General features: G+C 47.5%; 1 protein-coding gene across 6 annotated transcripts in view; it reads right to left on the bottom strand.

Annotated features, from left to right (window-relative positions):
* Nucleotides 1–15695, bottom strand: part of SPTBN1 (spectrin beta, non-erythrocytic 1) — a 212728-nt gene that overhangs the window by 57960 nt on the left and 139073 nt on the right. For all 6 annotated transcript variants that reach the window (XM_070798671.1, XM_070798670.1, XM_070798673.1 and 3 more), the window contains one exon: nucleotides 10822–10973. In XM_070798671.1, coding sequence (XP_070654772.1) covers nucleotides 10822–10973 — 152 coding nt within the window. The remainder of the gene's footprint in view (nucleotides 1–10821; nucleotides 10974–15695) is intronic.

The raw sequence follows: 15695 nt of genomic DNA, 5'->3' as shown, positions 1-15695 counted from the left end.
AGCCCAATTTTCACAAAGAATTTCATAGCTAGCACTGCCATCCATGGAATTTTTGCAGATGCATGGCAGAACACCGCTGAGGATTTTCTGGCTGCTTTAAATGTAAAAATAGGTTTGCCACCTGCTGGTTTGGGTTGTTTCCTGAAGTTTGCTCAAAATGAGAAAGGGAGGACATGCTATAAAATCAGGAGAATTTTCAAGTGGTGGTTTGTGAGGATGATGGAGGGGGTTGAGTAAAAGGGTGTGACTTGCTGAAAAGTTAAAGGAAAGAAAATACAACAGTGGTCTAATTGGAATGCCCCAAAATGTCTGTTCCTTTTATTTAGTTATATTAAAGTCCAAAAAAGGCCCTTTCAAGGTGAATATTTTAAATAAACAAAGCAATAGATAAAGATACACACTCAAAAATCTTCAATGGGTCACTATCACCTCCTGTGTGTCTAGAGCAAGCTCACGCTTCCACTGCCTGGCTCCACCCTTCCTACCCCTCTTTTCACCCATAACTCCCCCCTCTATGGAAGCTGCACCTCGAGCTGATCTCACAAGCCCACAAAGCTGCCACCAGGTTGCACATACCCATCTGGCTCAGAGATGTCCCTGATCTGGCTGCCATCCTCTCTCCCGAGACATCTCATCATACCCCACCCACCTTTCGAGGTTCAGGTCAAGGCACATCTTTCCTGCTAGAAGTCATTTCCAACCACTTCAACTGTCACAGGACCCCCTTCCCCCCAAACCCATACATTTATGGTCTGGACCACAGGGTTCAGGAACTCATCACATATCTTACATTTTTGCTGTTACTCACATGTACTGTTACTACTTTTAACCCGACTACTGGCTTGGGAGCATGGACTATGCTTTATACTCACAACTTACATTCCTGGAATGTCAGGAATGCTAGGATCCGTGATTCATGTTAGGTCAAGTGACAACGGCACAGCAAATCAAGCTATCTGGGAGGTAAGAAAAAGGTCTGATCTCAGATGTCCATAAAAAGGGGTGGACTCCATCTAAGGTTCCTACAGTGAGCCCCCGTTCTCCTCCTGTCAAGGTGGACAACTGAGGTTCCTGCTGAAACTGGACCGAAGTCGAGGGGTGTGGACTCACTGCCTCCAAGAAAGCGTGTGAATTCTGGGGGGAGGGCTCCTGGCATTCTTCAGGGCTGTTCTGAGGCCTCTTCCTCTTCGCGGCCTGTGCCCTGACCAGCGAGCCCATGACCACACAGTGCAGGTTGGGCCTGGAGTTGCAGAGTGGCAAGGATGCAAATGTTGTGCTAACTGTGGCAGATAGTCTCCCAAGTCCGCCTCTGACTGGCCAGAAAAGGTTTCATCCTAACTCATTGTGAGAGAAACAGTGTGGGTGGAATTAGTGTTTGTAAAGTCAACTTGTGTACACGTCAAGTGAAAGTGTTCATCACTCAGCCCGTGTCTGACTTTGTGACCCCATGGACTGCAGCCCACCAGGCTCCTCTGTCCATGTGATTCATCAGGCAAGAAGACTGGAGTGGGTCGCCATGCCCTCCTCAAGGGGATCTTCCCAACCCAAGGATCGAACCCACGTCTCCCACATTGCAGGCAGATTCTTTAGGGTCTGAGCCACCAAGATCAGGACTCCCAAAACAGAGGTCGCCCACATGACAAACTTAAGTCAGCCTGCACTGGAGAGAAAGGCCTGTCAAGGAGCCTGAACACAAAGGGTCACTCTCTTAGACAGAGAGCTCCACCACTGCTTGTGAGGCAGCACTGCCCCATCCATGGACTATGTCCCCTTGAATAAAAGACATCAAACTCTCTACCACACCGTTTTAGTTCTGTCATCTGACAGAATCTGAGCAGCAAGATAGGGAATACGTTGGGGGCTGTCAGGACCTTCTCAGGCTGCTCCAGGCCTAACTACAGTCCTTTCTGACCTGATCTTGAAGAACAACCTCAAACACGCAGGAGACCCCTCAAGCCTCTGTTCTCTCCTACAAAATCCCAGTGGACTGCGTGTTCATTTCCATATGAATATGGGGTGCAGGGGTGTGGGAGGTACGGGAGGGGTCCAAATGCTTTCCTGCAGATTGGAAAAGTGTCAAGTGGCAGGGACCCCGCACTGATGCTGACTGGCCATGCCAGGTGGGGGCTGAGGATGGTTCACCCTGACCCAAATGCAACGCAAGTTCCTGTTAACACCAGCCATCAGAAACACTACTGCATGGAACACAAGGGAAGGAACTGAAATAAAGATGGCAGAGAAACCTCTTTGGTTGGGTAAATGATTAGACTTCTTAGTTAAAAAAACAAACCTCACCCATTTCCAAAAGTCGAGGAAATGGAAAACTTTCAGGAGACCCCTCACCCCACTTTGGTTTTATTTTTTTGCAATTCTTCCAAAAATCAAACCAAGATTTGGGCAGGGGTTGATACTCTGCTTTTCTCTCTCTAAAGTTGTTTTATTTTTAATTTTCCTACTGCTCCTGGCCATTACATCTTTTAAAACATGAAACACGAACAAACCAGATCCATGAATATGCTTCTGCTGGGCAATTCAGTATAGATGCTGCTGCTCTTGTTAAAATATCCACAATTTAAGTTACAGTTTCCCCACTTTCTAGCAAATTGGCACCTTGTTTCTCAACTTTTACCTCTAACATGAGGATAATATCGGTAATAATCTCAAACAGCTGCTCCATAAATGAAATGGTGAACTAATCATTATGGTGTTCTCAAATCCACAAAATGGATCTACAAACAGAGGCACCTCAAGGATTTTCCTCCCAACAATTCTTCTTAAAGTTGTTGGGGGGGGCGGGGGGAGCATGCCCCACCTGAATTTCAAATTGTTTAGAAATAACACACTTCTCTGTAGACAAACAAGAAATGTTCAGGGTCTAGATAGAACTCTCCCACTGAGAGCCAGAGAAGTTGATACACATCAGTTGAAAGACAAATTTAATACCAGATTGGAATGTGCCCCCAAACAGTGGTAATGATATTATTCTTCTAATCCTGACACCCTAAATGGTACTCTACAGGAATAAAAGGAAATGGTGGTAGAGAAAACTTATGACTAGCTGGTATCTGGAGGGAAGAGGAGATGGAAGGAGGGAGGGGCAAGGATGCGAAGATACCCAAACCTCGACACTTGGGGTGTCTAGACATAGTAAGACCTCTGCAATTCAAAGCGTATTAGGAAACAAGGTTAGAAAGCATGATTTACAGAGATAGCTTAAATATTACTATTATGCTGTGCAGCTAGTAATTCAAGCTAGGTTAACTGTTAGGCAGTGAAAGTTGCTTCATCGCCTCACTGCACCTCTCTCCATGTTTTTCAAACACTTTCCCACATTTCATCTTAATTGAAACTCACTCAGCTTCAGTGGCACATGAATCTCCTTTAAACCAAAAGAACAAACCAGATGTGGCAAGGTTAGATGATACAGGAGGAGAAGTAGGAATTAAGACTAAAACTCAAGAATAGCAACTCCTAAGATGTGTTCAGAGACGGTCTCTGAAGTGTTTTGATGCTTTAAATGGTATTTGGGCAGGTTTAGGGAGAATCATCACAGGGAATTAATTTAGAAGGGTTAATAATGATTGCACAGACCTACACGCAGAAACATATATTAGGTCATGAAAACAGCAAAGCTCTCAATATCTAACAATTCTTAGCTGCCATTTTCTGGGCGACTGGGTTAACCTGTTAGGTGGTTTCTATCTTATCACATTTAATCTTCACACTAACACTACACAGTAATAACAATTATTATTCTTGTCATTGTACAGATGAGAACACATCTGTTTAGAGGGGTGGTGAGGTGATGGCATGGCTGGCTGGTGTGGTGAGCTGGGATTCCATAATGTGCCCCCTTCAGGCTACACCGGGAACCAAGTGCAGTACAAACACATTAGTATGTGAAAGGAAATAACGAGGCTTGGGTCCCGATCTGGCAGACAGTTTTCCTTTTTTTTTCCAGAAGAGCTATTTTTATTTTATTCAACTTCCACCTTCTCAAAAGAAAGAAGAGATAACAATGGAGAAAACTGAACACAAAGGATCTGGGGGAGGGGTGCATCTCTCAGTAATAAACACTTTCTGAAGCCTCACCCCAAGAATGGCTCTTTCTGCCAGGAAGAGAAACCTTCCCTGTCTTGTCTCCATTAATTATTGTCAAATTCCCAGTGTGACTAAGGTCCGTTCCCACGGCAACATGCACATTTCTGTCTTCTGCTGTCCTTTCTGATGGGGCAGTTTGAGATGCCATGAATGTGGAGTCAAGGATCAATACCAGACTCGCGTGCAACTCAAACAAAGGGGGGTGCGCTGCAGGCCTGGGTTCCTCTGAGGAAATGCCTGTATTTATGGCTCCTCCTTTAAATCCTAACAAGGGTTCCTGCTCTTCCACACCAGGGCCGTGTTCCTCTGCTTTGTGGTCACGTTTCCTGTTTCCCTTCCTTAGTCCCTTCTGGTCCCAAATCTTTATCAACCACAGCTCCAATCCATCTGGGCTGGCTCCAGACCCATCATCTTTCCAGCTCCAAAAGAGTGGGAATGACAGGGCTAAGTAACCAACCTCCAGCAATTGACAAGGTAATTTTAACTGCTTAGTAGAGCAGCCAGTTCAAGCCCCGCCCCTCAGAAGTGGGGTGGTCCTGGGCAAATTCGCCTTAGAAAGGGAAAAGGGAGCTGGATGGCCCCTCCAGGTTCATGGTGGACTCAGCCTTGAGTTTAGACCAATTACACGCTGTGGGGCATCTGGGTTTGTAGAACGGTGGAGTGATTACAATGGCAGGGTTTTTGTCAGAGCCTAGAGATGGGAAGGAAATGGCAACCCACTCCAGTGTTCTTGCCTGGAGAATCCCAGGGACGGGGGAGCCTGGAGGGCTGCCATCTATGGGGTCGCACAGAGTCGGACATGACTGAAGCGACTTAGCAGCAGCAGCAGAGATGGGAAAGACAAAGCAAACGTTTCCTGGAGCTATTTTTAGCCTCCATGAATAGACGAGGATGACTTGAAGGAGGACTCCTGGCAGGGGATTTTGGGAGGACCCAGGGGAGCTGGGCCACTCTTCCACCCTGCTAAGCCCCGCTCCCTCTGACTTTTCTCCATGTGTCCAGAGCCACCTTGAAGCCACCTGGAGCAATAGATCTCCAGGGCTGCAGGGAGACAGAAAGCCAATCCTGGGAGCTGGGAGAAGCTGACTGCCGAACACCAGCTGGATGGCTTTGCTGGTTGCTTACTGTTACAGCATCTGTGAAATCAAGGGATCTAGCTTTGGGGCCCCTAGTCCCTTCCAGCTATAAACACAGTCTGTAAGCTGGAGGGGAAACGACTCACTAGCACACAAAGCAAATTCTAAAGTGCCTGCTCATCTCTTATTCAGGTGTAGAAGAAATAGAGAAAAAGACACTACAGGTCAGTGTGCCAGAGTGACGGAGACTTGCTTATGTCTTTGCCTTTTAATCAAAAATCAATGCTTGCTACACACATATGCATGCCTCTACTTAATACACAGAGGAGGACGGAAACACTAATTCCAAAATCTCGTCTGATACAACAGTCAAACTTATTTCACATTAAGTCCCCAAACACCTCCCTACACATCACACTCTTCAGTTTTAAGAAGAGTATAAAATGATTCTTGTCCAATTAAAATTAAAGGGGAAACAACATACCGCATCTCATTAATTCCTGCCCATTTCCTTCCTGGTGGGGACCCATTCCCCAGGACAATCTTCTCCTTCAGTAGGGCTCAATGAGAAATGAGGGGCCCAACATACAGGAGAGTGGCTGGAATCTAAGTTATATTCCTCAGTGGTGATACTGCTTCTTCTCTAAAGTGTAAGTTGTCCACTTCATTAGACTGAGAATTAAACAGATTATGTGTATAACAGCAAACACTGAAAGTGACTGACTGTCATCACTCCTTCTGAAAGCAAACTCCACTTTAGCCAGGATGCTCTCCCTACACCAGCTTCCTCCTGACGGCCACCCCAAGTGCTCTCTTCACTCTTCCTCACGCTGACACACGGCCCCTCTATTCTATGGCCATCCACACCTGAGCCTCTCCTCTTGAATCCAGTTGCAACCCCACCCAATGGGTAGGGTTTCTTGACACTCCATCCAGAAGGCCCACTTCCTCTTCTGAACTCTAGTGCTTTGGGGCCATTCTTTCAGCTTTTTATCACATGGTATTACTATTACCTGTTACTATTAGTTCATTTTTTGTATTTGTGCAATTAGACCTGAATTTAACAGGGACATTCTTCTCTGGCTGGTTGTTAGAACAAAAGCAAATGCTCCCTCACAAGAGATATAAAAAACAGGCAGGTTCTGTGGCCAGTCCATAAAATCCCATCTCTACAACAATACATGCCAGCACGGCTCTCCTAACAAAGATTTTATATAAAATGCACTCAGGGTAGTTCAACATGGGATTTATTTAAGGCTTAGCAAATCTCACGGTAAGTCTATCTTCTCCACCTAGTTCAGCCTGTTTTGGAAGTAACGGTGGTTAAAAAAAAAAAAAAATCCTGTTTTTGTTGCTTTGTCTTCTTTGAGACTGATTAACAGAATAAGAAGACAGAATATTAGGAAAATAACAGGACAGCAGAAATCAGTGATACCTGTTATTGGTAATGGTGGGAGCTGCGGGAGAGTAGAGGTGTTCAGAAAACCTTGTCCTCTCGGTCAGAGAAGAGGGCTCAGTCTGGCAGGAGCAAGGCAGGAAACCATCTCACACAGAACCAGTCTTCACGCTGAGGCCCACAGAGGGAAGGGGGCACAGGCCAGCTTCTAACTTGGATGAGGACCTGTGGGCTCTACTTCACTCCCAAAGTCCAGAGGCCTCAGTCCTTCCAAATATCAGTGGGTCATGCAACCCTAACCCTTCATGTCCCATTTCTAATCTGGCTTTGGGACCTGCAACTAATGGCAAAGTGACCAGCACAGTTCTGTGCTCACCGCTTCTATCTGGTCGGTTGACGCCAAAGTCAAAGGCGGTCTATATTCTTTTGGGGGGCCTTCTTTATATTTTATCTTTCTGTTTCATATTAGGGTACAGCTGATAAACAATGCTGTGATAGTTTCAGATGAACAGTGAAGGGACTCAGCCATACATATCCATGTATCCATTCTCCCCCAAATACCCCTCCTATCCAGGCTGCCACATAACACTGAGCAGAGTTCCACGTGCTATACAGGAGGTCCTTGTTGGTTATCCATTTAAAATACAGCAGTGTGTACATGTCCGTCCCAAACTCCCTAACTGTCCCTTCTCCCTGACAACCATAAGTTAGTTTTCTAAGTCTGTGAGTCTCCTTCTATTTTGTAAGTTCATTTGTACCATTTCCTTTCAGATTCCTTATATAAGGGATGTCATAGGATATTCCTCCTTCTCTGTCTGACTGACTTCACTCAGTATGACACTCTCCAGGTCCATCCATGTTGCTGCAAACGGCATTATTTCATCCTTTATAATGGGATGAGTAATATTCCATTGTATATATGTAAGAGGCGGTCTATATTCTTTCTGGAACTTTAAAGTCAGATATTTATGAAGTTATAGTCCATGGTAATTTCAGAGTAACACACTGGAAAGGAACGGTTTTGTCATCAACCCAATCCCAGTCTGCAGCAGTGTCCGGGCTCAGCCTCAGATTCCTCACTGCCTCATGAGCTAACACACCTTGAGGCAAAGACAGCGACATGGAGCCAACCCAAGTCATGACTAGGGGTGGGTGGGGGAGATTCCTGCCTTCTCATGTTCTACAGTACTTAAGAATCAAGTGTCTTGATAACTCCAACATCTAACCCCAAACCTGCTCAAATCTAACCCAGATTTTATTAAGTAGAAATGCAGGGTGGGGTTAGGGTGAAATGATGTGGATCATTAAGTGAATCTGTTTTTTTGAACTTGGTACAGTAAAAATCAAGAAAAACTTCCTCCTCTGTGAAGAAGGATGAGCTGGCTCCAAGAATCTGCTAATAAAATAAATTTAGATACTCCAGTCCCTCAAACATCTATCTCCTACACACTGCCAAGTTGGTGGTGCGTGCTTGTGCTGAAATGCCGCCGGAGACACAGCTGCAGATGGAGTGCAAATGTTTGTGTAGCCCAGGGATTTGGATCACTGGTGCAGAAAGCCCAGAGCTGACTGAATGTTATCTGATGAGACACATTTATCTGTGGACATTAATTTACCTAGGCCTGGAAGTTCTAGCAATAGCGCTCATTCTGGAATCTGAAGATTCAAGAATCATTTGGGGCAACCCCTCATGGATGAATCTTATCTTCCTTGGGGAGCATCTCTAATGTAAGTCCCTGGCAGCATCTGTGGCCAACAGCAGAGTGTGGTCTGTGTCTTTTCCAGAAGACTCCAGATAAGCCACAGGGCCAAAAGAGCCAAAAATCTCCAGTACAAATGAATAAGAGCTGTAGCTCGCTCTTTCTATGGTGTTAGTCACTCAGTCATGTCTGACTCTTTCCTGATCCCATGGACTGTAGCCCACCAGGATCCTCTATCCATGGAATTCTCTTGGCAAGAAAACTGGAGAGGGTTGCCATGCCCTTCTCCAGAGGATCTTCACAACCAAGGGATCAAACCTGGGTCTCCTGCATGCTGGCAGATTCTAAATCATCTGAGCCACTAGGGAAGCCTATCTATAGTATCCTTACTTTTGTTTAACATTCTTTTTTTTTTTTTTTTGCCCTGTGGTACAGTCTGTAGGATCTCAGCTCCCTGACCAGGGATGGAACCAGCGCTCTCATTAGTGAGAGCTCAGAGTCCTGCCACCCGGACCACCAGGGAACTCCCCATGGTATCCTCACTTTTGGAATAAGAAGACCGATAAGACTCTGCAACCAACAGTCAGAGTTGGCTGGGAGGAATGGATAGTAAAAGAAGCCAAGGCACTCGGGGTTTTACGAAGTGGCAGGGCACTGCTAAAGACAATCTCTGCCCGTGACTGCCTGAGAGGACGCAGACAGCAGCCCCCTCGTGTTCCTCCACCCCTGCTCCCCTGCTCCCCCAGGCCTCTAGGACACTGCAAAAAAAAAAAAAAGGAAATATATATCCTGCTGGCAGCAAATAAAGACAGGAGTGGGAGGTTTCTACAAACCACCAAGAATTATGCTTTGTTGGCTGTTTTCTTCTTCTCATATTTTTGTTGCCCTGTTCAGAATGAAGGGCAATGGGCTTGACCCCATTTATTATGTGGACATTATCACAGACAACAATCTTCTTGGTATAAAAGAACTACAGGCCTTCCAGGGTGAACCATTTACTCCCCATGAGACCATACTGGGGCAAAAATAAATGTTCAAACTAATTTTCACATAACCTTTAATGATTTTTTTAGCTACTTTCAGAACATCATTCCCCCTACCCCAAATCAACAGACAATTACACTCAGTTGAACATTTAAGAGGGAAAAGGGGGTGGTGTTGGTGAGAAACTCTGGTTACAAAAATTATATTTAAAGGTGCATATCACAATATTTCTGGTCTAGACTGTCAAAAAACAAACCAAAATGCACTAAATGACCAGTCCTCCCCGTGTGAACCCACTGCCCCTACTCCCACCTCACAGACTGCCTTCAAGGAGGCATCATGGCCATGGAGGCAGGAGACTCCTTTGTCTGTTTGTTTCGTCCAGTTTGACCCATAACCTCAAAGAAAATGAGGCAGCAAGACATGCATGCTCAGGAACAAAGAACATGGACCAGAGGTGCTGAAGAAGAGACAGTGCTTGCTCTCTTCTGGGGACCCTGTTCCTGAACGGAGGGCTCAGGAGACAGAAACCTGACTATTACTACCCGGGCTCAAAGAGGCAGTTCTGTCTGTGGGATAATGTTAGAACAGGGGACAACCTCTGCCTATGGTTAGAGGTGTGTGGGTTGGTCTGCATACAGACCCACTGTGGCTGTCAAGTTGCAGGGTGGAGATCAAGTTAAAAATAAGGCTTTCTGGCAGCCCTGCCAACCACCAGCATCATATTTTCCTGGTGATGTCACTGCAGATGTGGGCTCGATCCCTGGGCGTCAGCCTTTGGCTTGGCCCCACTGCCACCTATGGAACTGTCTATGCTCTGGTAGAAGACGGCATCCATCTCTACACCAAGGCCAGACAAAACCTGTTGGGCCAGTTACAGTGACTGCATTAAGATTTTGGGGTCTAAGGTTCACAAACAAAAGTCACATCAGAGACAGCGGTGGCAGCTCTGGGCAAACAGAATGGGGAGAACATTTTCACAATAGGCTGACAACTCCTCTGCCCAAAAAGGCTGGGTGAGTTCATCAGAAGCTCCACGTTTCCAAGGAGACAAAACACCAGCCTCTCCCTCCAGCCCAGAATAAAAAGTGTGTGTGGAAGAAACAAAAAAACGCCAGACACTACTGAACTCAGTTCCTGCTACCTTAAAATGGCACCTCAGATTTTCCAAAGAATCACTAAAACCCAAGCTTAGAATTATTCCATGATCTCAAGGGATACAGATTCATCCCGGAGGCCAGCGCCCAAGACTGGTCCTTAAATTTCCGGCATCATGCTGTTTAACAGGGGACACCAGCCAGGATCTTTCTGACCAAAGACAGTAACTTTGCCAATAACCAGAACAAGGCCACTTCATTACAGTTCAAGAAAATCATCCAGATTCAAAACTACCCTGGAGCTTTCCCCACCGTGCTCATCACACTCATCAAGTCTCTGTACCTCACAAGTATCAGTCATTAACCACATAAATCTGCAAGAGACAAGCCCAGACTTGATTTTTCAAAAACATTTCCCCACCTATGGTACAAGACACTTCACAGCCGCCACCCACCACCCCCCTTACCAGTCTCTCTCCAGAGAGGACCTCCAGTAGCTTGATGAGCATCCGTCCATCCCGAAGGTCAGTGTACAGATCTGTGATCCGGCAGGACACCCGGGCAAGGTGGGAGTTGACCCACTTGGTGAAGGTCTTCTTTTGCACAGCTTCACGTTCATCTGTAAGCAGAGGAGAACTTGCTTTACCACCAATCACAGCCTGGGGGTGGTGGGTGAGGGGCATGAGATGCCAGCCAAAGGAAGAAGAGCAAAGCTCAACTGTAATGAACCTCAAAGTCAACAACTCGGGAACAGAAGAACTGGACAACCCTTGACTGTCTGAGCCCCTAAGCATAACCACCGGCAGAGCATCCTTTGCTTGCACTCACTTCATTTTCTCCACCTCTGCTGAGGAGGCAGCAGGATATGGAAGGCCACAGTGGGCAGTCCCGCCTGATAGTATATACTTGGCTGGCGAAGTTTCTAATGTGTGCGTCACAGCAATCACTCCTCTAAGGCAAGTGCAGGAGAAGCACTCTGTGCAGAAGGACATGGGGCAGGAAAACTCAGCAGACGGCCAGCAACTGCTTCTTCATGTACAAAGGGTCAGGCATCACCTGACAGGACAAACTCACCTGTGACCTTGATCTACTATGACCCTTTTGCCTGCTTAGCTGGATGTTCAGTGAACAACAGAGAAGATGGTGGGCAGTGTGGCAGAGTACAAGGAGCGCTGGCCAAGCCCTGGGAGAGCAGGGCATGGGCCTGAGGAGACTTGGTCAAATACGTTCTGAGACCCTGGGCTCAGTGTCCCCTTCCATAGAGTGGACGACCATCATTTCCAAGCTTTCGTGGAAGCTTGTGCGTTCGTGGAAAACACCACTGCTGGTTTACAGTCTAAAGTGGGGTGGCTGTACATCTAAATCATCAAGGAAACAGGATTAAGCTTTCCAAGCCTCAGTGATCAGTCTGTCCAAGCCAAAGCCAGAAACTCTAGACCCAACTGCCTAGAACAGGCCCTTCGCACCCCATACAAACAGGCTTCCCATCTCCTTGCTCTGCAGAGTGTTTTAAACGCAGGCCATTGCAGATCTTCAATGGAGAGCCATGGAGTGTGCCCAGGCCACTGATTCAAACTCCTTGACTGTTCTCTACCAAGCTCAGCAGAGAGCCACAGAGTGTGCCCAGGCCCACTAACTCAAACGCCAACTGTCCTCTACCAAGCTATCCTTTAATCACATACTCACCCCACCGCCAACAGCATGAATTGTCCTGAAAGGACCCAAGACTTCCTCTTTCCTGTGTGAGGCCCAAGCCCACCAAGAAGAAACTACAAGAAAGGGAGGAGACTCCAACAACGTTTTATGTATTTCTGCACCACCAAGTGGCAAGTAAAAAGCAGCCTTGCTGATGGGGCGTGTACTTGGTGGCCTGGATGTTCTGGGTTCCTAGGATGGTCAGGGGGCCCTGGGAATATCTGCCTGGAAGGTTCTGCTAAGGCCTCCACCCACCACAGGGAGGAAGCTAGACAGAGACAAGTCTGTGTGAATCACTCAGTCGTGTCCGACTCTTTGCAACCCCATGGACTGTAGCCCACCAGGCTCCTCTGTCCACGGGATTCTCCAGGCAAGAATACTGGAGTGGGTTGCCATTTCCTTCTCCAGGGGATCTTCCTGACCCAGGGATTAAGCCCGGGTCTTTTGCACTGCAGGCCGATTCTTTACCATCTGAGACAGAGACAAGAGATGAGCGTTTACTGCTGCCAACCAGGCAGGTGAGGCCACCGGGGCACCTTCCAAGATAGCTGCCCACCTGCACAGCCAACAGCTTGCCTGGACCCAATCTCCCGAGAGAACAGCCCACCAGAGGAAAAGAGGGCCTTCCCCCACGACAAAGGCCTACTGAAAACAGACAAAAGATCAAAGAGGGCAGGACTGACAGAACAAGGAAAAAGGCAGCGAGGGCCAGAGTGGAGACTGAAAAAGGAGCTGCGCCAATAACATCATGACTGGTGGCAGAGAAAAGACCCCATGCATTATTAATCACATAATCATCCTGATGGCTGGTATCTTTACAACAGGGACAAGGGAGCTGCATTTTTTGGCCTTAGGTTGGCTGTTCTGAAAGAGCAGGTCCAGAGCAGAGCACACAGACACATGAGGCTTCCCCTCGGGGCATGCCACAGATGTAGAGTGACTTGTGGCTCAGAGGTGTTCAGGGTCAGCTAATTTCTTTCTAAATTATATATCTTTTATGTGCTACATGGTTGGAAATGTCTTTAATAAAGCCCTTGATAGTATCTTAGGCTGTAATTAAAGGGTCTGGGGCTCCATGTCACTACCACACCCAGCCTCTCACGGGAACAAGATGGAAATGAAAACCTGCTTGAATAAAGTTATTCCTGTATCAACAAGTACCACATGTGCCCCCAGCCAACTGTCACTCCTTCAGGTGAATCTCACCTTATAGAAACACCTCCGGCTGCTTTCAGGTTCTGAACGAAGAGGTTCCTTTACGAGGAGACTCTGAGGATCTCCTTCCAGAGACAGTCAGCCACCCCTACAGCACCCTGTCCCGAGGAGTCAGAGCCCAACCCCAACCCTTGTCCTTGGGAAGATGCAAACAATGAGGCCACAGGGGGATGGAACAGAGGGAGCTGAGCGGAAAGAGACGAGGCTGAGGCTCTGTGAGGGGGAGGCTCTCCAGGGCGACTGAGGTCCCCAGGACCTCCAGGAAGAAGTGGGGAAAGAAGAGGAGAAAGAGAAGTTCAAGACCAAATCTAAACAGAAAGAAGGAGAACTTGCTCTCCAGCCCCCTCTCCCACATCTCGCTCTCTCCTCTGCCTCCAGCCTCAAGAGCAAGCTCTGCGTGGTGTGAGCGTGCTAGAAAAACTAGAGGGTTCAAGTTCCTCAGGGTTGCACCACTCACTGGAAAAGGCATGGAAGATTCCATCCAGGGACTGGTCCAGAACCAATGCCCTACGACATGAGGGGCAGGAAATGGGCTCAGCCGAGAGACACAGAGCCGGGCCGGCTTAGCGTGTCCTCTTACAATGGAGTAATTGGTGAACAACAAACATTTCTGAAGCCGGAAGGAGGGGAAGGGAGGGGGAAAAAAATCTCCCCAGCAGGCCAGCTGAGGATGAGGCCTCCTGTCTTTGGGGACTCCATCCTTTGTTCTGCCCTTCCCGGGAAGGCGCAGTGACATCACCCCTGCACTCCCAACCCAGCAAGGCCGGGGTAGATCTGGCCAGATGCCTGCCCAAGGAGGAGCTGGGAGCCCTAGAGGCAGACAATGGAAGACAGTTCAGAGGCATGTTCCCTACTTCAAACTGCTTTTGCTGGGCCTGAGCTAAGTAAGGAGGCAGCCAGAGCACCAGAGAAAAAGAGCGCCTACTTCTAGTTCTACAAATAGGAGCAGCTCTGGAAAAGGGAGCACTTATAAGCTCCACTTGATCTGCTTATTTAGACCAGCGGTTCTCAACTGGGGGCCACTCTGCTCCTGAGAGCACATAAGGTGATGTTGGGAATCGAGTGGGTGGAAGTAAAGAGATGCTGTTAAACATCTTCCAGGGCACAGGGCAGACCCTGCAACAAGGAACTAACCAGGAGAAATCCTGGGTTAGACCTCTGGGCTTACACCAACTGAAGCTGACACTAGGACACCCCAGCAGGGGTACTATTCATTTATTCCCTTTGCCCAGGTCAAAGGCTTTTTGACCTGGATAGTGTGCTTGTTGGCTGATGGCAAAAGAAACTCCCTGCCCTCAGGCTCATTCAATTTCACAAAGAGCTGCCACTTTCTGGCAGGGTAGGACAGGCAGTGGGCTTAGTGGTGGTCAGTGTGACATGGGCATTTCTGTCCCCCATGCCATCTGCACCCATCTTTGCCCTTTCAGGGCCACATACTGCTGTTAATCAATCCAAATCACGCCTGTATCTCCGCCTAAGAATTCACCCTGAGGAGCCTGACATTGTGGCAAATTCCCATCCATCTCTGCCCCAAACTCAGCAGTGGTGTCTGAAAGGAACAGGTACCCCATAGCTGCTCCCTGTGAATGTATTTCAGCCATGCTTGCCCTTCACCTCCAGCCTTATGCTTACGCAGAGGGACTCACCTAAAGGTGGGTCTGGCATTCAATGAGAGGACATCAAAGTGCCTGTCATGTTCTAACTCTCACACTTTTCTCTCACCCTCTCCCTTTCCCAGCAAAGTAGTCTGTTCAACAACCCCAACCATTCAAGTACCTTCCCAAGGATCATGGAATCATATCTCAGGGTAGAACAAGGCCTTGCAAGTCATCTGAGTCAACTTTCTTTTCTTTCTTTAAATCTTTACTGAATTTGTTACAGTATTGCTTCTGTTTTATTTTTTTATTGGCCAGGGATCAAACCCACACCCCCTGCATTGGAAGGCAAAGTCTAAATCACTGGACCATCGGGGCAGTCCCTGAGTCAACTTCTTTTCAAAAGCAAAAACTCCCTTCTACTGCACCTGAACCAGCTATTTAATTTTTTTTTTTTTTAAAGGGGGAACTGTGTATATACAGTAGCTGCTAAGTCACGTCAGTCGTGTTCGACTCTGTGCGACCCCACAGACGGCAGCCTACCAGGCTCCCCCGTCCCTGGGATTCTCCAGGCAAGAACACTGGAGTGGGTTGCCATTTCCTTCTCCAATGCATGAAAGTGAAAACTCAAAGTGAAGTTGCTCAGTCGTGTCTGACTCTTAGCGACCCCATGGACTGCAGCCTACCAGGCTCCTCCGTCTATGGGAGTTTCCAGGCAAGAGTACTGGAGTGGGTCGCCAGTGCCTTCTCCGGTGTATACAGTAGAGCAGGAGGCTAATAGTTGTACAGAAAGAAAACAACTTGTTCTTTCTCTTTAAAATAACAATACCATTCAC

Source organism: Bos indicus, chromosome 11 (assembly GCF_029378745.1).
Source record: "Bos indicus isolate NIAB-ARS_2022 breed Sahiwal x Tharparkar chromosome 11, NIAB-ARS_B.indTharparkar_mat_pri_1.0, whole genome shotgun sequence".
NCBI classification, from domain to species: Eukaryota; Metazoa; Chordata; class Mammalia; order Artiodactyla; family Bovidae; genus Bos; species Bos indicus.
The sequence above is the reverse complement of the archived record's forward strand: the minus strand, read 5'-3'. Positions and strand labels throughout refer to the sequence as shown.